At 39.4% G+C, this 17,505-nt stretch overlaps 1 protein-coding gene across 1 annotated transcript; it reads right to left on the bottom strand.

The window, feature by feature from the left end:
• LOC109233694 lies at positions 11,489-12,585 on the bottom strand. Its single transcript, XM_019399563.1, has 4 exons — positions 12,413-12,585; positions 12,190-12,253; positions 11,693-12,097; positions 11,489-11,641 (listed from the first exon to the last, which is right to left on the bottom strand). Exons 1-4 carry the CDS (start codon positions 12,583-12,585, stop codon positions 11,489-11,491), a joined length of 795 nt encoding a protein of 264 aa, XP_019255108.1.

Below are 17,505 nucleotides of genomic sequence, written 5' to 3'. Positions count from 1 at the left end.
GACTCGTACAGTCACGGGGTGGCTAATTTGCATGGATTATCGAAAATTGAACACAGCTACCCGGAAGGACCATTTCCCTTTACGATTCATTGATCAAATGTTGGACAGGTTGGCTGGGCGATCTCACTTCTGTTTCTTGGATGGATATTTGGGGTACAATCAGATCTCAATAGCCCCCGAAGATAGAGAGAAAACATCTTTCACCTGTCTGTATGGCATCTTTGCCTTTCGGAGAATGCCTTTTGGACTTTGCAATGCACCGGCTATATTCCAGCGGTGTATGTTAGCCATTTTCACGGACATGGTTGAAGACATTATGGAGGTATTTATGGATGATTTCTCCGTGGTGGGGGATTAATTCGAGGACTGTCTTCACAATTTAAGAAGAGTTCTCAGAAGATGTGTGGAGACAGATTTATTGCTGAATTGGGAAAAGTGCCATTTTATGGTACAAGAAGGGATAGTCTTGGGGCATAAAGTGTCCAGTAAAGGAATTGAGCTTGACCATGCTAAGGTTTACGTGATTGAGAAGTTGCCACCGCCCACTTCGGTCAAGGCAGTGAGAAGTTTCTTTGGGCACGCTGGGTTCTACAGGCAATTCATAAAAGATTTCTCTAAGATTGCTAAACCTTTATGTAAACTCCTTGAAAAGGATCAACCCTTTGTGTTTTCTAAGCAGGTTGGCATTTGAGGAGCTGAAGAAGAGATTGGTGACTGCACCCATCATTTTTGCACCCAACTGGGAGCAACCGTTTGAGCTCATGTGCGACGCAAGTGACTATGCTATAGGAGCAGTTTTGGGGCAGCGAAAGGATAAGCTGATGCACCCAATTGACTATGCAAGCAGAACGCTAAGCGGTGCACAACTCAATTACACCGTGACGGAAAAGGAGATGTTGGTTGTAGTTTTTGCATTCGACAAATTCAGGTCGTACTTGATTGGTTCAAAAGTTATTGTTTATATTGACCGTGCAAAAAGTAGGTACTTGATAGCAAAGATGGAGTCAAAGCCACGCTTGATCCGCTGGGTTCTTTTGCTAGAAGAATTTGATCTGGAGATCCATGACAGAAAAGGGACAGAGAACCAAGTAGCAGACCACCTCTCAAGGTTGGAAGGAGCCTAAAAGAAGGTAGAGGTTGAAGATATAACCGAGACATTCCCGGCTGAACAGTTACTAGCAGTGACAATGTAGGATACGCCATGGTATGCTGATATTGCTAATTTTTAGCAAGCGGTATTGTACCTTATGAACTCTCTTCAATTCAAAAGAAAAAGTTCTTTTGCGATTGCCGTTCTTATTGTTGGGATGAACCTCTACTTTTTAAAATATGTGTAGATAACATGATCCGGAGGTGTATCCCCGAGAATGATCAACATTCTGTTTTGCAGGCTTGCCATGCTTCACCATATGGCGGACACTTTGGAGGAATTCGGACAGCGGCTAAGGTGTTGGAATCGGGTTTGTATTGGCCAACCCTGTTCAAGGATGCCCATGCTTGGGTGAAAAGTTGCGATGAGTGCCAAAGGACAAGCAACATATCTCGACGTCACGAGATGCCGATGACAACTATTCAAGAGGTGGAGGTATTTGACATGTGGGGGATTGATTTTTTATGGGTCCATTCGTCAGCTCGTATGGTAACAAATACATACTGGTGGCAGTTGACTATGTCTCCAAATGGGTTGAAGCTGTGGCTCTCCCAACCAATGATGCATAAGGGGTGACGGGATTTCTAAAGAAAAACACATTCACGCGTTTTGGTGCCTCGAGAGCTATAATCTGTGATGGTGGAACCCATTTTTGCAATAGAACGTTCGCACGACTGTTGGAAAAGTATGGAGTTCGCCATAAGGTGACCACACCTTATCACCCACAGTCGAGCGGGGAAGTCGAAGTGTCAAACCGGGAAATCAAAAGTGTCCTAACCAAGACAGTGAATGCGACAAGGACTGATTGGATAAAGAAACTGGATGATGCATTGTGGGCGTACCGCACAACATTTAAAACTCCAATTGGTATGTCACCATACAAGTTGGTGTTTGGAAAAGCATGCCACCTTTCGGTGGAGCTTGAGCATAAGCCCTTTGGGCACTGCGGCAGTTGAATTTGGATATGGAGACCGCAAGCACTAGTAGAGTCACTGAGTTACATGAACTCGAGGAATTCTGGTTCCATGCATTTGAGAATGCAAGATTGTACAAAGAAAGGATGAAAATGATGCATGATAAGCATATTCTAGATCAGAGCTTCAAACGCGGAGATCTAGTGTTGTTATACAACTCGAGACTAAGATTGTTTCCGGGTAAATTGAAGTCCCAATGGTCAGGACCCTTCAGAGTGGTGCAAGTGTTCTCAAGTGGAGCTACACAAATTGAATCCGAAGATGGAACAAATAAGTTCACGGTGAATGGGCAAAGGTTGAAACATTACCTTGGAATGGTCGAAAAAAAGGGGGATAGAGTTGTGATATCGTTGGAAGAGCCCCAATACACGAGCGAGGAGTAATAATGAAAGCCTGCGTCGTGCCGCAACGTTAAATCAGGCGCTTCCTGGGAGGCAACCCATGGTTTGTTGTAAATCATCGTGCCGCGACGTTAAATTAGGCGCTTTTTGGGAGGCAACCCATTATTTTTTTTCTTTGTTCTTATTTTTGTAATTGATTTTTGAACGGTGACAATATTGATCGATCTACTAAGGTGCAAGAACGAAGGTATGCGCAGCGGAAGGACTCGGGGTGACGAAATTATCCCGGAGATAGGCAAAAGTGCGAAAAAAGCAAAAATTTCTTTTTTGCCTCAATCCGCGGATCGACCACGGATTTTGCATAGTGTTCTGTCCCCGGCCGCGTATCTGACCGCGGAGCTGGCACCGTTCAGGTTTTTCAAGTAAAATAATTTTTTTTATTTTTTTTCCTTTTCTTTTCTCTTCTTCCCTTTTAATTAGTTTTTTAAATTATTCTCCCCCCTTATCCGTCCACTCCCCCACTTCTTTTCCCTCCCCCCTAACAAAAACAAATATAAAACCCGTCCCCCCTTCCCCGAAACATAAACAACGAACCCCGCCTCATTCTTCTCCCCAATTTTATTTAACTCAACAAAATCTCCTCTCTTTCTCCCTCTTCTCTACTAAACCACTACCCAAGCTCCATTCCTCACAAGATCTTCAAGTAAGTAATATACTTCTACTTTCTTTTCAAGTAGCCGCGGTTGGAGGAACATCTGCAGTCATACGGAGTACGCGGATGACAGCCTTAGAACAGGAAATGGCAGGGCTGCGCACTTCCGTCACAGAATTAGGGACTAGAGTTGATACCTTGGCCACCCAAAATGCGAAGTCGGAGAAGAAAATCATGGGCTGGCTGCGTGCGCTGGGGAGGGCGTGTCATCTCGACCTCGGCACCGTCTCCGATCAAGACTGATCTTCCAGGGAAGTTCCTTTACCTCACATTACTTTATTTTGTATGACATGGAGACATGCCATCATTTTAGGTGTGGGGTGGGGGATACTTTGTTGGTTTGTTGTATGTAGATTAGTTTCGTAGTTTATTTACCTAAATCATTTTCGACTTGTCCCGACGATGGATATTATTCGACGGGTTTCTTAAGGGACTAAAGTCTAAAAAAAAAAACACAATTTTTTTTTCTTTTGTGGTAGTGTATCAATTCCCCCTTGGGTTTTCTTTAAGCCACAGTTCTTTTCCAATGGTTTCATTTGAACCGGGTGTAGTTAGTCTTTTTTTGTCAGTAGGAACTTGTGGGATGGGCAGAAATAGAAATAGGATCTCTTAACATCGTAATTCCTTGATATAGCGGGTACTTTAGTGTGACGCTTAGGCTCAGTTGTCGACTCTTGTAAGAATGCCTTAAACTGTATGTTCTTAATTGGCTTAAGTACCCCGATCAGAGTGTTTGATGACCCAATCTGGAGTGAGTCATGTGCCATGTGTGTGTGAGGCTTGTTGTATTCTGTGCACGACATTTGATGCCTAGAACTTGCCCCATTTGTCTGCAAAGCGAAATAGTAGTCTTGTTTAGTCTGGGAAGTGATATAGGCGTTTCTTTGTTGAACCATATATAAACTTTATCCACCCATTTGTTATGTATCGTAGTTAACCCTGTAATCCTATTTCTTTGGCAACCATACTACAAGCCTTACCCATTTGTTTGAATTAACCATCTATTTGAACCTTTTAACCTCTCATGAGCACTTGAATAGTTATGAACTTTGTAAAAGTTAAAGTGTGGGGTGCTGGGTGTGGCTTTTGACTGGAACTAAGGAAATAAGAAGAAAGATGTACTGTTTTGATAAAGTAAGAGCTACTCTAATAGAGTGTGGTTTGATTGTTCAATCATGTGGAATATTCTTGATGTGACGAGTTAGGGAAGTCGCTTAGGGAAGTTAGGCCTCTGTAGAGTGTGGTTTGATTGCTCGAGGACGAGAAAAGGTTTAAGTGTGGTGTGTTGATAGTAGACTATGATTATGCAATTTAGATACTATTTACACTCTAATTTGGCCGCACTTTATCAATGTTTGAATGTTAAAAAATAACAAAATGCTCGAATTAAGAGTTTTATATTTTGCTGCCACTCCGAGCTATGAGGAAGCTAAAGAGTGTTTTGGAGTCAATATGGAGCGTGGAAGGCCAATCGGAGGTTAGCAAGGTCGAAAAGGAGAAAGAAAAGCAAGTGGAAAATCCGTGGTCAGGTCCGCGGCCGCGGATAGAACGATGGACAAAATCCGCGATCAGATCCGCGGTCCAATCCGCGACCGCGGACGAGCTTACGGAAGCCAATAACCCAGGGTCAATTATGTAATTTCTAGGGAAACTAACCTAAACCTATATGAATCCTAATTCGTCCAAAAGAGAAGGAGAGCAGTTTTTAGAGGGATTTTGAAGGCAAGAACACGGGAGAAAGACAAAGAATTTCTTTAGAGTTTTCATCTTCTTCTTTTTAATTCTATTGTTGATTATGACTTTCTGTAGTGAATTTTTATCTATTAGTATGAGTAGCTAAACCCGTCATCTTGGGTTGATGGAACCAATTTTGGATGAAATCTTGACTCTATTTTGATATAATTGAGTCATTTTTATTCGATGATTGTTCAACTACGCGTTGTCTTGTGATTAACTGAAAGGGCCCTTGATTAATCGTGTCTAGTTATCTTGTGTTGCTTGAGAAAGAACACTTGGTTAGATTGTTGTTGAACAACACCACTTTCGGGTAAGTTAAGAGATTAATTACTTGAATTTAAAAGCAGAGTTACGGATTACGAAGCTTTGGTGGGATAATTCTGAGTTGCATAAATTGTTAACTAGAGTAGTTCGAGAGAATACTTCTAGTAAATTATCGTAATTGATCGAGAGATAATTGCGGTAGCCCAGAACTCATATTCCTTATAGAGTATTATGACGAGATTATAGCTAACGTGTCAGGAACTAATCCGACAATTGGAAAAATCAATAACCCTAGACCATTTTACCATTGCATTCAACTCTATTCTTGATTATTGCTAGTTTTATTATCATTTTTCCTTAGTTAACTAAATTCTACTCATTATCCATTTAAAAATCTTGCATCCGGGAATTGTTTGAGCTATTCATAGCAGTGTTAAAAGTTGTAGTAAATAGCTTAGTTCCCTGTGGGATTCGACTCTGGACTTGAACCGGATTATATTTACAGCGACCGCTTAGTCCTTTTTATAAGGCATAGTTGGGCGTGATCAGTACCTCAAGCCGAAATGTCTACTCTGAAGAGACCTTCAATATATCCGAAGCTATTTCTTCCATCTCTAAACCACTGCATCACAGAATTTATAATAATATAGAAATACTCCAAGTCTCTTTCACAATCCAATGCAAATCTCAAATCCTTAGTCACACACAAATCCAGGAATCTTTAGATACCACATAGTGAATCTTGAACCGATTAGAACCATCACGAGAGTCACCACTCTATCCTAGCCCCGAATACATTTCCAAACATGCCAAACAACTAGTGCTCCATTAGCACCTGAGTTCTCCAAAAAGAAATAACCGAGCGAATCCTTTCATTTGCATACTACATCCACAGAAGAATATCGAACCCAAGTCATTCCACAACCTCCATATATAACTCAGGTGGAACAAAACATGCACCCAATAATTCCTTGCTCTAATCATCCTCGAAGTCATCCTCCTTAAGTCATAACTAATCCACAAGCGTCCCTTAGTCCGGAATATATAACATCACATAACCATGTGATCCAATCGTCAATGGTAGACTCCCCACTTAGCTTTAAGCCACAATCACCTAACCCAAGGACCTGCAATGATTTCTATTCTTAATTACCATTATCTCACCATGTTACTCAGTTTAATCTCTTCAAAAATCATGCTACACTAACCATAACACATCCCAAATTATCAAACCCAATGCACGCTCAACCCTGTGAAAGTCGTTCCATCTTCCTCAAGCAATCTAAACCCAAATCATAGTACAAACATCTCACTAGATAGAAAGAGACTATTTATAGGAACCTCATAAGATATCACATAGCTTCTTACCCTCTCATAGGAGATAGCCCACATATATAACCTTATATCGACATCTCTATATGTCCTTGCCTAGATACAACAACTATGTAATTAATTGATCTTCCCGAGTCTACACTTATTCACAAACTATAAGAATCTGTTTCATTCCACCAATGAACAACTGAAACATCCATCAACACACCCAAGGCTCAATACCGTATTGCATACCAAAATGATAATCAAGCATTTGTATTCCCTTATTAGCTCAAGCAACAATTCTCGTAAATTCTAACTCTCAAAGTATAAGAAGTCATCACCAAAATGAAATGCACAGGCTTAGTCATTTGTCCATAATGACATAATAGCATCAAACTTCCTCAAGGTCCGTATCAACCCTACCCGCAAAACCCGTAATGATGCGCTTCCACTTTCACTTAGGTATAGCCAACTTTCGAAGTAAACCACTTGGTCCCTGATGCTCATTCTTGACCTGCAGACAATCAACACCGCAAGACATGCCCAATAACATCTTTTTTCATCAGCCGCCGCCCGCAGTGCTGCTTCAAAGCATGATACATCTCCATAACACTCGAATGAATAGAATACTGCGTACTATGAGCCTCCTCAAGGATAAACCCCCCTCAAACCATCAACACTAGAAATACAAATTTGACTCTGAAGTTGCAATATACTGTTATTACTAAGGATCACTCCCTCAACACCACCTCGCAACACCGTGTCCCTCAGGACAAGCAAATGAAGATCATCACACTGACGATCTCTAATGCACTCAAACAAGAATGACCTTGCAACCACACTAGTAAGAACTCTATTATGCTCACAAATGTCCAATCTCACAAATCTATAATCCAAGGCCTGAACATTCATAGACAAATGCCTTTCCTCCGCCGGAGTAAATGCCAAACTACCCATACGCTTTGTTGCATCAAATTCACATCTTCATGTCAATTGCTAAAGACTTAAATGGCCAGTAGAAACCTCACATGACACATATAATAATGCCTCCAAGTTGTAAGTACATGCACAATAACTACCAACTCGAAATCACGAACCAAATAATCCTTCTCATGGAGCTTCAACTGCCGCAACATGTAAGAAATCACCCTACCGTTCTACACCAAACGGTTCTAAGACCAATACAAGAAGCATCACTATGCACTCGGTATGATTTTAAACTTGTGGGAACAACCAACACCGAGCTGCTATGAAAACCCCTCCACAAAGTGATGATAGTACTATGCCTTCATAACACAAGGAAAAACCATCACACACCATATATGCATCATCATCACCAACCATCATCGACCAACTGATATCGAGTACTCAACATCGCATATGAATGTGCAGGAAAGACCTGAAGATATTAGCTTCAAGTCGAAATAAAGTTGGATTATAAGGAATAAGAAAGGGAAAGTTCCTAAATCACTATAGCCTCTCGCAGAGATAATGACGTCTCAGTATCTATCTACAAGACTCTACTAGGCTAGCTCGTGATTAGAAAAGACCCTTAGAACCTAGATCTCTGATACCAACTTGTCACGACTCAAAATCCCACTGAAGGCCATGGTGGCTCCTAACCCGCTCGCTAGGCAAGCTAACACATAATCAATATCTAGATATCCAATTATTAAGCCATTAATTGTTTCGTGATATAAATAACAATGCCGAAATAAATGTTAATTCAATATCATAAGTACAATTCAACATTAAGGTCTAAATACAAACACAAGTGTCTAACAAACACCTAAAACCCAATGTCACTACATCACCAGCATCTAATAAAATTAACTAATTTCAAATTAACAATAACATCTATCTAGAAAAGAAATACGTAGACAAGAATGAATAAGTAGGGAAGGGAGACTTCATGTGCTACGGGTCAGATCAAATAAAGAAGCTCACCACAAAGTCTCTATCAGCCCCATACAGTGGATATGATTTCACAACTTAGAGATTGCAACAAGCACAGTAATAGAGATTTACTCCAAATGACAATTAAAGCTTTACTCTTTTTTATTTATTTATATAACTTTTATATTTCTTGTTTTCCAAATGTTTTTCAGTTGTCTTAAATAAGACAAGGATGGACGAAGATAATTAATATCGTGCAGTTTCAATACCCTATTATCTTGTTTGAAAATTTCTTCTTTTGCTGGTCACTTAGATTTAATTTTGCTTGCTTTATTATAATTTGAATGAAAAATATCAACACGAAGCAATGCATTTAAATGACATAAATTAATAGTACACTAAACAATAATGAACCTTGAAAAGATAAACAAAAATACTTTTAGAAGTAAGTGTGTTTTGAACAGTAAGGGTGTGTTTGGGAATGAAGGATTTCCAAATATTTTTTAATTTTTCCATGTTTGGTTGGATTAGATATTTTAAAAATATTTTTCTCATGAACTCAAAATGTTTTCCCTATCAAGAGAAGGGAAAATATTTTCCAAAACTCTTTTCCAACCTTCCTCCCATTCCCACCAACCCACCAACCCACCCCCATAGCCCCACCCCAACTCCACCTACCCCAACCCCCACCCCACCCCACCTCCACCCCTACTCCACCCCACCCTAAATAGAAATATTATCAATAATACTTTCTTTCCATGTTATAGATAAAGTATTTTTTTTCTTTCAACAAATGAGTATTTTCTTTTCGCGATATAAAAATGTTCTTTTTTCATTTTGATGTTTTAACTTCAATACCACACAAGGGGGGGGGTGGGTGGGTTTGTGTGGTATTCAATTTTCCGCTTAAACTGATTATGGAAGGACCTGGTTCTTCTAAGTGTTCCTTAACCTACTATCGCTGAAATAGTAAATGCAGAAAGTAAAGAACACAAGTATTTTTCGTGGAAAACCTGGTTCAGGAGGTTAAAAAACTACGGCCTACTTCTCAGTAGGATTTTTCCAAACTCTCCCCTAAATTACTGAGCCAAAAACTGCATTTACAAAATACTTTTGTAAACCTAGGATTAACTCTAATACCATTGTGGCAAACAGCCTCTAACTGTTGCGACAACTTCAAGTTAACTCTAACTTGAATACTCTGAGTACCTATTATAATTGCCTCTAGATAAAGCTGAAAAGTACAATATGAAAACACCTACTACAACTGAATTAGGACAAAAGACAGACACTCGGAACTGGTTCTTCTATCTGGTTCATGTAGGTTCAGGTTTGCACACTTGAATCACACATGAACTGCTTGCAAAATGCCTTGCTATTTTGCTCTCAATTCACGTTTAACTTCTGCTTTTGTGCATCCTGTAAAATGAGAACATCCTGCAATATATAGAGTTAGTAGATGAAGAAATAACTGAGTTCTAATTCTACTCTTCCTTGGTGGAAGAGTTCTAGTTGATCTCAACTTTAACTCCTCCCTTATCTTGGATAGTGTTCTCTTTGAGTAAGGAGTCCTTCTCCTTATCATTTATGCAACCTTTTCGATCAGGAGATATCAATTATACCAAGTTAAGCTTAACTCCTTCACGTGCATCCCACATGCTCGAATCTGCCCGTGTCTATGCACACAAGGGATGGACCTGGTTCATGCCTAAGCTTCATTTTCCCATCTTCAAAACAAACTTCACTTGGGCCAACAAATTCCTCTTTTTGATGAAGACAAAGTCTGTGCTTTTCATAAGCTTAGGCCCTGCTTCAACTTAGCTAAACATCAGCACAATGTTAGAAGCATTTTTCCTTTTTATCACTTATCATCAATGACCAGGTACATTAGGTTATAAACATCACTGTTCAAAGTGTAAAGCACAACCTTTTTCCCCCTTTTGGAATCATTGAAAAGTTGCATAAATATGTAAGATCATATGATTTTAAAACTTACTCATGGCCACTGGGGCTACTTGAAATGCAATCATGGATTAATCATCATAGATCAAGCTAAGAATTTTAACCATCAAAGAAATATAAACAAACAGTTAGAGCAAAAGTTAGTGAATTTCATTGATGATTGATAAGATCCTACCACAAAGCATAAGAAGAAATAAAAACACTAAAAACATTAGCAAAAACAAAAAAAATCCCGAACTGGGTCACTGGTGGATCTACACTAGGAGGCTTAAGGCTGGGAAGGAGTAGGTGCTTGGTTTTTGGCTTGGAGGAGTTTCAGCATATCCTAAAGAATGCCATCATTCTTCTCCTTTTCTCTTGCCAGCTCAGTTCTGAGAGCATCTCTCTCATTCTCCACCTCAGCCAACCTCTTCTTCAGCCTTTCAATCTCAGCATCTTTACCCCCACTTTCTTGCACCAAGGCTCGCACCTTGCTATTCACCGGTACCTTCTTGGATGAACCAAGTACTTTAGGAGTGGCATGGACTTCATAGTCACAAGCAAGCAGAGTATTTGCCCCAAAATGATCCTTGCTTGTACCAACCTCCCACTTCTTCATAGGTACCTTGAAATGTGCAAGCACAATCGTCAGAATAAAGCCACAGGGAATGGCATGAGTCTTGGTGACATTTATAACCCTATCAATAAGTTGGATAATAAATCCAGGCCAATTAATCTGCCTCCCACTATCCAAACACTCCATCAGGACCAAGTCCATGAAGTTTGCAATGTGCCTCCTTTCCTGCCTTGGCAAAATGCATTTGTCGACAAATTCGAACAACACCTTGTAGAGTGGCTTTATCTCACTCTTGTACACCGCGTTGGGCTCAATTTCCTCCTCACAGTCACTAAATTTTCTGGTAATGGCCAGGGCAGTAGGAAGATTTTCTAGGCTTGGCCACTTAAGCTTTGTATAGTCATTGTACCCCTCAGCAAATACACCCAGAATTTCTCCCAACTCCTTCACATCGAAAAAGACTTGCACTCCTTTCACCATACTTGTAACCCTTCCATTTTTAACCTCAGCATTTGCCATAAACTCAACAAATTCATTCATGGCCAACATGCCATCCATCTAAAGGACCATGTCCTTCCAGCCTTACAACTCCAACTTCTCCAATAGCAACACCATTCCTTGCTTCTCCAAGTCTCTAAGGAGTCTTCCTTTCAAAATAGTCCTCTTGCCAAACTTGGTCATCTTGTCTTTCTCAGCGTCAGAATCATCTTCTTGCTTTCCACTCCATTCTTCTTCCTAAACCACTATCACTTGTTTTGACTTCACAGTAGACATTGTTCTTTTTGCCAAGGTGGATGGTTCAGCAGACTTTGACTTTGAAACAGACTTCTTAGTGGAAGTCTTGGCTTTTTTGGGTTTGGGAGTCAGAACCTCCACTTCTTCAGTCTCATCTTCATCTCGAAGGACCAGGTCCATCTCATCAAGATCAACAGGCTCATCCATCTTCTTCTTTCCCTTAGCAATTGCTTTTCTTTTACTTTCTTCTAAGGCTTTCTGCAGTTCTGCCTCATTCTGCTTTAGCTGACTTCTTGTGTCTCTTCCTCTTGTGGGAGGAATTTCAACAGTAACAGAAGGGGCAGCCTTCCTTTTCTTGTTTTCCCTAGCAGTGCCAGGGGTTTTAACCTTTGAACTCCCTTTCTTCTTTGGATTATAACTTTCAGTCACATTTCTCAGTAGGTTTGTAAGGGTTTCCTGTTTAGATGGAACAGGTTCATCTACATTTTCCCAAGTTGAACCAACCCTTCAGCAGCTTCGCTGGACCCACTTCTCCCTGTTTTACTCACACTCTCCTCTGTTCCAGCAGATTCCTCTTTCCAAACAACCATTGCACCTATTTCTTTGGTTAGACTAACAGGAGTGGGTGAAGAATTAACCACTCTTTTACCCTTTCCCCTCATAGTACTCCGAGCATCCTTACTCTCTTTTTCTTTTCCTTTTTCATTTTTATGACCAACCCTTCCTGACTCTGTAGATTCATCACCTGCTATAGATCATACCAGTACAAACCTATTCTCCAAATTTCTAGAAACCTCTGAAATAGTTTCAGGAGTGACTTTAGGGCCAGATGATACCTGTTCAGTTTCAGAAGAAACGATTTCTTCCCCCTCAGTAGCAGATTTGAAAGATTCATCAGATTTCTGGTATTTTTTTTCCCTATTGGCTTTCAATTGTTTGTTCATTTTCTTGATCTGCTCTCCTCCAGTGACAATCTTACGAGCCATCATCTTTACTCTACTTTTCTAGAGAGTGGTGCGGTTGAAGGAGTGGTAGAAGGTGTGGAAGTGGTTTCATGCGGTGGTGATGAAGGGTTTTCAGGAGTGTTTGCCTTTTCTGTGCTTGGGTATGGAAGAGACGAGAATTAGATTGTGTTTGGGAGATGAAAAAGAATGAGAGTTTTTTGACGGCTTGAGAGAGATGAAGTAAGGAATACACTAAAGTTGACCAATTTAAAGAGGAGTAATTAATGGGGTAACGACAACTTTTCAGACCGTTAGAAGTCTAATCAAACTGAGATTCAGTTTTGAAGAGACGTTGGAGTGTATCCCTATAATCTAGGTACTTCAATTCGGTTGGGACTCTTTTGAACGGAACTGGTTTATATGTAACGGATAAGTCCAAAAGAAGTTTGGAATTAGGTAGGACTCTGCTCATGACCCAAATATTATTATTTCAAATTATGTAGAGTGTAGAAAACAAACCGAGTAATCTTGATGATGAACAAGGTTCTTCACTGAGAATTCTCTTGTGTAAGTCTAAATTTGCCAAAATAGAGAAAATATCATTAGAGATTAATGAGCCATTTTAGCACATGGCACAGGAGTATACTATTGAAAGTATGAGACTGAGCAAAATTTAATCTAATTATATACACAATTTACAGACTTTCTAACCAAATAATAATTTTTTTTTCTTTTAACTTTGAACTGGTCCTTTTTTTTAGGTGATCTTAATCATCCCTAATTCCAACCTGTTCCCCTTAAAGTGATCTCTACTTAAAGCTTTTGTGAAGATGTTAGCTATTTGCTTGTCAATAGCACAAAACCCCACAGTGATCAAACCCTTCTCATAGTTATCCCTTAAAAAATGGTGCCTAACATGTAACGACCCGACTTGTCGTTTTAGGAATTAACGCCCAGTTAATCGACATAAGGTCTTGAGCAGCTTCGTAATATGTATTATGACTCACGTGTGTAGTCGAGTTTAGTTTTCGGAAGATTCAGAATTTAATTTAAAGAAATATTCTCATTTTGAAGCTTAAATAGAAAGAGTTGACCGGAGAGTTGACTTTTGAGCATACGACCTCTGAATGGAGATTTGATGATTTCAATAGATTCGTATGGTGCTTTCGGACATAGGCGTATGTTCGGATTTGGAATTGGAAGTCCGTAGGATAATTCGACGCATTTTGGCGAAAGTTGGAAAATAGGAGATTTTGGCGAAAGATGGAAAATAGGAGATTTTGGAAAAATTCGACTGAAGGTTGAAATTTTGATGACGAGGTCGGATTTCAATTCCAGAAATTGGAACAGCTCCGTTACGTCATTTATGACTCGCCTGCAAAATTTGAAGTCATTCCGAATTGATTTTATATGTTTCGGCGCAAAATATAGAAGTTGGAAGATTAGAAAACTCAAAATTCGATTCATGGCGCGATTCGAAATTTTAGTGTTGTTTAGCGCGGTTTAAAGCTTCGACTAAGTTCGTATTGTATTTTGGAACATGTTGGTATATTTGGTTAAAGTCCCGAGGGCCTTGAGTCGATTTCGGAAGGTTAATGGAGCAATTCGGACTTGAAGAAAAGTTGCTGGAATTTCTGGGCAGCAGCTGATGCTTTCGCTTCTGCGAAAGTTTCATCGCGGAAGCGACCTCGCAGAAGCGAGGATTCCGTCGCAAAAGCGACCTGGGCAGAGCTGGAGGGAGGTCGCAGATGCGGGTAGTCTTGCGCACCTGCACAATCGCAGGTGCGATGTCTTGAAGACGCAGAAGCGGACTGAAGCATTAGATTTTCTAAATCAAGACTTGAATTCAAAGTACCTTGCTGATGCCATTAGAACTTTCAACATTTCGACCTCTCGTGATTATCTTGAAACTTGGAATGGTACACAGAAAGGGTTCGAGTGTTGAGGCATGGAAGTTGGATTTTTACGTGTAGATCAAGATTAAGAGATGAAAATTTGTGAAGCAAAGAGGAGAAACACTTGGAGCCTTCTGTTAAAGATATCGATCAAGATGACAAAAAATGTAGAAGCCATGCTGCTAAATACTCTGACCAAGGGCCTGCATCAGATCAATGTGTAAACATTAGTGACAATATCTCTAGAGGAAGCTGGGCATGATCCACGCAGAAGCGATCCTTTTGCCGCAGAAGCGACATCGCACATGCGAAATTGCTTCCACAGATGCGAGCTTCTACTGGGCAGTACACTGTGGGACTTCGCAGGAACGTGTTTTGGTTCGCAAAAGCGAGTCCAGGGATGCGACAAATTATTCCGCAGAAGCGGAACTGGGCAGAAACATTAAGGACCAAAGATGGTCATTTCGCCATTTTCGTTTTGGGATTTTTGGAGCTCGGTTCTTGGGCGATTTTGAGGTGTTCTTCACGATTTCGACTCAAGTAAGTCCTATACTTAAAAGTGTTTATATTTCATAAATCCATGGTTATTTTCATCGTTTAATACAGATTTAAATGGAAGAAATCAAGATTTTTGCAAAATCTTCCAAAAAACGAAAATTTAAGATTTGGAGGTCGAGTTGTTATCAGAATTTGATAAAATTGGTATGGTTGAACTCGTATCGGAATGGGTGTTCGGATCTCCTAAAAATTATGTCGGATTCCGAGATGCGGGTCCCGCATTGACTTTTGGTTGACTTTTTAGATTAAAATTTTAAGTCGACGTTATATAATCGGAAATTGTTTCCGATGAATTTTAATGGAGTTATACAGTTAATTGGATAGACTGGAGCTATCCGGAGGTCGATTCAAGCATGAAGGTGATTTTGGAATATCGACCTAACTTCAACAAGGTAAGTATCTTGCCTAACCTTGAGTGGGGGAATTACCCCTTAGGCATTGAGTCTTATGTGGAAATTGTGTGAATAAAAATCATGTACGCGAGGCGATGAGTACGTACTTGGTTTATATGTGCAAATTATATTGATTAAAATTCATAGATGCCCTTACGTATTAAAGTGAAATAAATTGTTGGAACTCAGTAAATCCTTGATTTGTCATGCCTCATTCCTTGGTTGTCGAGTTTGTATTTATATGATAATTTGGTGAAAATTTTCATTTGGATTTTATGTGAATTCCGTGTGTCTGTTGATTTGTTATTTCTTGGAAATAATTATATTTTGGATTTTCCATTCTACAAATAACTAATTAAGCAAGTTTAAATTGAGGTAGTAATATATTTATCGAAACTTTTGATTTAAGAAGGTGTCATCTTATGCTGAGTTAACTGTTCCATCTTTGTTGTTGTTATCGAGGTTTTATGTACATTGTGTGAAGCCTTGGGCTATTTGCTGTGAAATTAATTAATTTTGTTGTATCTTTGTAATTGGTTGTGACCTATGGGCAATTTATAAGATGAATTATTGTTTTGTGTTGTCGTGGTAATATCCGTATAAACTGTTGTGTGATTTGGATTACGGTTATGCGGCAGATAAGGGTGGCATTCCACTGTGGTTATGTGTTGGCATATTGTCTGGGCGGAGTAATAAGGGTGGCTATTAAACGGAGCAATAAGGGAGGCTAATATATGAGCGATAAAGGTGGCTATTATAGGAGTGATAAGGGTGGCTATAGGAGAGATAAGGGTGGCTATTGTCAGGGATGATATGTGGTGATGTGGGGATATTGTGTTGGTGATTTTTATGTGATGTTGTGACTTTCTGGTGATTTATTTTATATATTGTGCAATTCATTTTATAAATCCAGTAAATTTGAGAATAGTCAGATATATGTTTAAATTATGAGCCTGTAGATATTTGCTGGGCGGATTATGATATGGGCACGAGGTGCCGGGGATAAATGATGAATTTATTATTGGTATGTGTATTGTCCGTACAGTTATGATATGAAATATAGGCACGAGGTGCCGTGGTTATATAATAAAAATGATATTGGCACGTGAATTGTTCAAGCGGTCGTGATATGAAATGTGGGCTCTAGGTGCCGTGAGTAAATGATGACGATATTGGCACGTGAGTTGTCCGTGCGGTTGTGATAGAAATATTGGTACAAGGTGCCATGAAAATATGAAAATGGGCTGTGACCCGTATTTTTATGATTTTGAAATGAGGTGTCATAGGGTGACTTTTATTTGAAAGAATTATATTCGAAAAATATTATTTGAAAGAATTATATTCGGAAGATATTTGTTTGAAATAATCATTTTCGAAAGATATTTATTTGAAAGAACTATATTAGAAATGTATTTACTTGAAGGAATTGTATTCGAAGGAAGGTTATTTGAAAGAAATATATTTGAAAGATATTTATTTGAAGGAAGTATATTCAAAATATATTTATCGAAAGATATTATATCCTAAAGATTTCTATTGGGAAGATTTATAGGCTAGAGATTTATATTTGAAGGACTCGATTAATTGGCCGTACTTGTGTTCATTATTTGCTGAGCAATATTTATGGTGTCCTTGTTGCCTTGATGTTTATATCACTGGTCGATTTTTGTTTCCCTCATTGTTATTGTTTCCTATTATTTTTATATGCTATACTGCACAGGTTATTAGACTAGTGAGTGTCTTGACTGTACCTCGTCACTAATCCACCGAGGTTAGTCATGATACTTACTGGGTACCGCTGTGGTGTACTCATACTACACTTCTGTACATTTTTGTACAGAGCCAGGTATTGGAGACATCAGACTCGGACAAAGTTAGAGTGTGATCGCAAGGATTCAAGGTAGAGCTGCTTGGTCATCGCAGTCCCTTGGAGTCTTTCCCTTTTATCGTACTGTTAATTATTATTCGAGCAGTATTGTATATTTAATTTTCTTCGGATCATTTCATGTATTCATTTAGAGTTCATGACTCAGTACTACCAGTCTTGGGAGGTTGTATCTTTATTTTCGCTGTTG

This window comes from Nicotiana attenuata, chromosome 10 (assembly GCF_001879085.1).
Source record: "Nicotiana attenuata strain UT chromosome 10, NIATTr2, whole genome shotgun sequence".
Lineage (NCBI taxonomy): Eukaryota > Viridiplantae > Streptophyta > Magnoliopsida > Solanales > Solanaceae > Nicotiana > Nicotiana attenuata.
Note: the sequence above shows the minus strand (reverse complement) of the source record. Positions and strands in the feature narration are given on the sequence as shown.

What these genes read in the sequence shown, in the direction of transcription:
- LOC109233694 (XM_019399563.1), bottom strand. Translation starts at nt 12,585, where the DNA reads ATGAACAAACAATTGAAAGCCAATAGGGAAAAAAAATACCAGAAATCT. An exon ending in CTGCTGGAACAGAGGAGAGT is followed by an intron (nt 12,098 to 12,189) that starts GTGAGTAAAACA and finishes CCATCTAAACAG; the next exon opens with GAAACCCTTACAAACCTACT. An exon ending in CTGCTGAACCATCCACCTTG is followed by an intron (nt 11,642 to 11,692) that starts GCAAAAAGAACA and finishes ATAGTGGTTTAG; the next exon opens with GAAGAAGAATGGAGTGGAAA.